The sequence below is a fragment of the Haliotis asinina genome, chromosome 5 (genome assembly GCF_037392515.1).
Source record: "Haliotis asinina isolate JCU_RB_2024 chromosome 5, JCU_Hal_asi_v2, whole genome shotgun sequence".
Taxonomy (NCBI): domain Eukaryota; kingdom Metazoa; phylum Mollusca; class Gastropoda; order Lepetellida; family Haliotidae; genus Haliotis; species Haliotis asinina.
Window position 1 is genome coordinate 76,420,582 of NC_090284.1, and position 6,000 is coordinate 76,426,581.

Below are 6,000 nucleotides of genomic sequence, written 5' to 3' on the forward strand. Positions count from 1 at the left end.
CTTGTGAGGTTCATGAGACGAGGCTAGGACAGTGTACATAGCATGTGGGATGCACGAGACGAGGCTAGGACAGTGTACACAGCTTGTGAGGTTCATGAGACGAGGCTAGGACAGTGTAATAGCATGTGGGGTTCATGAGACGAGGCAGGGACAGTGTACATAGCATGTGAGGTTCATGAGACGAGGCTGGAACAGTGTACATAGCATGTGAGGTTCATGAGACGAGGCTGGAACAGTGTACATAGCATGTGAGGTTCATGAGACGAGGCTAGGACAGTGTAATAGCATGTGGGGTTCATGAGACGAGGCTGGAACAGTGTACATAGCATGTGGGGTTCATGAGACAAGGCTAGGACAGTGTACATAGCATGTGGGGTTCATGAGACGAGGCTGGAACAGTGTACATAGCATGTGGGGTTCATGAGACTAGACTAGGACAGTGTAATAGCATGTGGGGTTCATGAGACGGGGATGGAACAGTGTACACAGCTTGTGAGGTTCATGAGACGTGGCTAGGATAGTGTAGTAGCATGTGGGATGCACGAGACGAGGCTAGGACAGTGTACACAGCTTGTGAGGTTCATGAGACGAGGCTAGGACAGTGGACATAGCATGTGGGGTTCATGAGACGAGGCTAGGACAGTGTAATAGCATGTGAGGTTCATGAGACGAGGCTAGGACAGTGTACACAGCTTGTGAGGTTCATGAGACGAGGCTAGGACAGTGTACACAGCATGTGAGGTTCATGAGACGAGGCTAGGACAGTGTACATAGCATGTGGGGTTCATGAGACGAGGCTAGGACAGTGTACACAGCTTGTGAGGTTCATGAGACGAGGCTAGGACAGTGTACACAGCTTGTGATGTTCATGAGACGAGGCTGGAACAGTGTGCACAGCTTGTGAGGATCATGAGACGAGGTTAGGACAGTTTACTGCTACAGGTTTCTATTGGCGGAGTAGGATGAGAAGGAGTAGGCGCACACTCAACGTCATCAGTCAGGGATGAAAGTGTGAAGACATGGAGTGGCATCATAACTCACCGGAGAACACACCCATCGTCTTTAATGGCTGTACCATGTATATACACACAAACATAAAACGTTTCATAACAGCATAGGTTTCCTCTCATATATATTTATGCTGCCGTCTTATACAGGAGCATACACTCTTAATAAGTAATCCTTACCTTCAAGAGGCTGGATTTCACTATAATATAAGGTCCTTTAACAGGTCATGCTTTGGTATGTCAATATGTGTTTATGGGTGCAGGTATGGCCCCCACTACTACAAACACCATGGCTGTGTGATCTGAATACATGCTAGCCAAGATCCGTATAATGCTTATTTACATATGCGTGACGTGATCCACATCTGGAAGTGAAGGTCAGTAACTTGCGTGACCTGTCAGATGCACCAGGAGAGTGAGTGACGACTGATTTATGCCTCAGTCAGCAATACCACACACAGTATGCAAGACATGCATGCGGACGAGCAACTCCCGGGGATGGATTCAATCAAGAAGGCCTCCTCGCTATGGAACCACCGTTTCGGGTAATCGTTAGACACATGAAACTTAAAACACAAGACAAATTTACCATACCATTCATAACAATAAATACCAGGTCATATACCAACATATGTCATATTTGGGATTTCACTTTCTCAGTAAAGTACAAATTCTAGACTAAGTACTTTTTTTTGGTTGAGTCCCATCCGGGATTCGAACCCGCACCCTCAGAGTCAGGCACCTAATCGCCAGCACACAAAGTCAGCCGCCTATCCCGCTCAGCCACCGCGACTTCCACAAAAATGAAAGTCGGACAACTGGTAGTCTAGAGTGCATACTTTGTGTACCCCTCTGATAAGTGTGAATTGCCACGGCTCCCACGGCCGAAAGCTATGATATGTTGCATTTGACCACTTTCTAAATGGCATCGTGTAATCACAGGCCATATACCGTTAACTCGTCTCACAATATACAGTTTTACTTTTGTTGGTGATAGATACTAAAGTATCATAACTTAATATAAAAACACAAACCATGGTAAAGACTTTAAATATCTCCGTGTGCTTGAAGTTTCTTGATTCTAGTAGAAGACAATCATCAGCTGACCTCAACAACAAATATGGAATATATATTCTGCACATGGATTTCAAACCTGCCACCCGTTGCTAAGAGTCAGTTGACGTGTGGTAGTGTTCTCGTGCGTTTCATTAAGTGGATTATACCTAATCCCCCGGAGAACAGATTTTACTCTTGTGCGAGAGACTACTTAAACACTACCTGGGTCACTGAAAAGTTTCAGTTGTGTGTTAGTGGGGCGCTTGTCTGTGTTGCCGTGCCATCAGTCACCTCTAAGAGATGTGTACACCGTCTCCTTGGAACACAAACAGTCTTGTAACTTGATACCCGAATTAAACAGACCTAGTCCATAACAATGTTCAAACTGGTTGTATTATCACTATGAATTGTCCGCTCTCCAACTGCGCTATAATGTCTGATATATGGGTTCGTGCTCGTGTACATGGGCGCATTGGATACATGCATATATATCTACTATTCAGTATACAGTATCAGTTTAGCATGCAACATACGAGTCATGGAGCAGTACGTCCATGCGCTCGCTCGCAGTACACACACTGTAAATAACGTCATCCCTTGGTGTGTGAAAACATGCTGTCTAACCGTGCATTTGATGCGATACATACAAACAATCAGAAAAGCAACTATAAGTGTGATTGTTCTTATATACTATTTTGGTCCCATAGTTGGAACGGAACAGAAATTCAAAGAGATCTGATTCCTTCCCTGTTTGATGTTCATTCAGTAGTGAGTAAAAGGAGTTCTGGTAAAATAACCGTTTGAAGAGGGGCACTTTTTGTGGACAGACAACCTCATTACAGCAGATCCATTGCAGTAAACTAGTCGTTTATTAATAGTGAGTGAGTGAGTTTAGTTTTACGCCGCATTCAGCAATATTCTAGCTTTATGGCGGCGGTGTGTAAATAATCGAGTCTGGACCAGACAATCCTGTGATCAACATCATAAACGCATTTGGGAACCTATGACATGTGGCAATCAAGTCAGCAAGCTTGACCACCCGATCCCGTTAGTCGCCCCTTAGAAGCACTTCTTCGAACGAGGACTCAACGTCTCACAGATATTAGTTTGACCTTGAAAGGCAGAGGGCATGCGTGTCCATACATGGATTTAAAGAATAATCGCTCAATTACATTCCATAGAACAAATTCTTTTGCTGTTTTGTTTTATTAGAACTATTACTCTGCAAGAGCGACACACATATCACTGAAACATTTTCACACCCTGTAAATGGTGAAACTATCACACTGTGTTATTTGTACATGTGGTAATTTAGGAACTATTGACTAGTAATGCCTGTACACATGAAATCGTTTGTTTCTAGGATACAATACCATATGGCCAAATGGTGTTTGTGCACCATGTGTACAATGATATATGTACATGTGGTATAACTGCTGTTATATTACAGCGTCTGTACTTATAGAATTATTATATCCCTTAACTAGAGGAGGTAATTGATAAGATTGCCCCTATTCATACACAGTCTATACAGATTGAGTGAGGGTCTGGTAACAGTGGTTGTACGCATTGTCTACACGACATTGCCACAAGTCTGGCACTTTGAACGTGCCCAGGGGTTACTATATCGAATCTTTCCTTTAATGCAAGGAAAGATGAAACATGTTTATGTGTGGAACAAAATCAATTATTTGATTGTAACCGGCTTGTAATATTTATGCGGGACAATCGATGACTTTTCTCTGCTAATAAGTCTATTACCGTATAAAGCATGTCTCTGTCATGGAGTTTTTCGTGCAACAAACGTTTACTCGAGATTAAATTTGAGAGTCAAGGTGAAACTATTGGAACATATCCTGGTGTTCACCTCTCGCGATAACGTGCCCACCGTGGGCATTTCTAGACCTTTGTCATGAAAAAATCTAACCTAACCTCACCTATTTGTTTCTTGATGTGTATAGACTGCTGTACAGAGGCAGCTTGTGTGCTCAGAAGATGGCACAAACGCGTATCTGAACAGCTACCCCGAAACGAAGTATTTGATTGTAACCGGCTTGTATTATTTATGCGGGACAATCGATGACTTTTCTCTGCTAATAAGTCTATTACCGTATAAAGCATGTCTCTGTCATGGAGTTTTTCGTGCAACAAACGTTTACTCGAGATTAAATTTGAGAGTCAAGGTGAAACTATTGGAACATATCCTGGTGTTCACCTCTCGCGATAACGTGCCCACCGTGGGCATTTCTAGACCTTTGTCATGAAAAAATCTAACCTAACCTCACCTATTTGTTTCTTGATGTGTATAGACTGCTGTACAGAGGCAGCTTGTGTGCTCAGAAGATGGCACAAACGCGTATCTGAACAGCTACCCCGAAACGAAGTACCCTGGGTAGCAGATCACTGTCTGCTGCCACACCAAAACAATCATACTCTCTCTCTCTCTCTCTCTCTCTCTCTCTCTCTCTCTCTCTCTCTCATACACACACTCACACACACATACATACACTCACTCTGTGTCTCTCTTCCTCTCTCAGGATTCTGTGAAACGTATACATATATACGTTATACTGACAATTCCACCATCCATGCTCACGAAAGACACAGGCTACACATGTATGGAAAAGGACCCACCGTCCGATGTAGCCGTCATGTTTTCAGATGTCTAGTAATCCCAGGTCAAATCCCTCTTGTTGTTAGTCTCCGGAACCAGGTGTACTTGCAGTGTGTTGTGTGTGGTGCTGTCTCAATCATCTGCTCGTCCGTGTAATGTTCCTGTGCATACCGCGTCACAGGGTTCAACAGCCAATCGTTGTCTATGGAGTACAGGTACAGGCGGCTACCACTGTTCCTAACAATATGCACCCACGAAAGTTAACGCATTCGCTCTATCTCGTGTAAAATCATACACTGAACGAGAAAACATAATGTTCTGACGTAGAAGCTAAGATTTGATATATAATGATGAACTCGTCCAGTTGAGTCTTGTGCCGCGATTAGCACACATCAGGGTAGATATTGACGACCGTCCAAAATCATCGCAAGCATATCTGGACCAGAATATCATGTGACTAACATCATAATTATTGATCCACGCAGTTAAGATACGTTGCATGCAATCAGCTAATCTTCGAACCTGACAAACCATTTTGTGCTAGTCTTTTCCTTATTGATGAAGATGAATTTAAACTGTCTGGACTCTGCAATATTCACCTAACTGGACAAATGATGTTATATCCTGCATCCTGTGTTCTTAAACTAGCACGGGTTTTACTATATTCACCCTGTGGTATAGTGAGGAGTTTTCCTTTTATGGCCTCACTGCTGGATCGTTGCCATTATGTAGGAGTTGTTTGTTTTAATGGCCACATCAGGGCAGTCATTGTCTGTAGAGCATGGTCTTTTCTAGGTGGTTTGCTTCTAATGCGTAAACCCGAAACCCACACCATGTCGCAGTCGAGTTGCTGGTGTGAAAGGCAATGTGGGGTGTAGGGGGCTGTGGGGTAGGGGGTCAACACACAATACCGATGACAATATTTATCTGGTATCATAGCAACCGAGGAGATAAGGTGATCCTGTCACGTTAAGAAGACATTATTTGTTTCTTTTCAGATTGTCCTTGAATATTGTCATATTCGATGATTATGCACTCACAAAATCAGTTTTATCTCCGCAATCTGAATGTTAACTGCACAAGAAGTATGTGTGTAACTAACAGTCAGTGTGACCTCTGCTGCGTCATGGTGTACAGTACTGTATGTCGTAGGCTGCTAGAAGATCTGGAAAGTTCGTCATAGGATCATTAACACGTGATAAAGTTCATTAGCACCTGTGTACCAGCAAGTGACTTTCACAATCTCAGTGGCACATTTACTCAACAATACAGACGAAACACTATCTGGGGTCAACGCTTCAGGTGTGAAACAAATTTTTATCA

At 43.2% G+C, this 6,000-nt stretch overlaps 1 protein-coding gene across 1 annotated transcript in view; it reads right to left on the bottom strand.

Moving 5' to 3' along the window:
* LOC137284298 (transmembrane channel-like protein 7) overlaps window positions 1-4,819 on the bottom strand; it is a 30,607-nt gene extending 25,788 nt beyond the window's left edge. The window contains exon 1 of the mRNA XM_067816053.1: window positions 4,698-4,819. Within this exon, the coding sequence (XP_067672154.1) occupies window positions 4,698-4,716 (19 nt within the window). The 5' untranslated portion in view covers window positions 4,717-4,819. The remainder of the gene's footprint in view (window positions 1-4,697) is intronic.
* Between the last annotated feature and the right edge of the window lie 1,181 nt (window positions 4,820-6,000).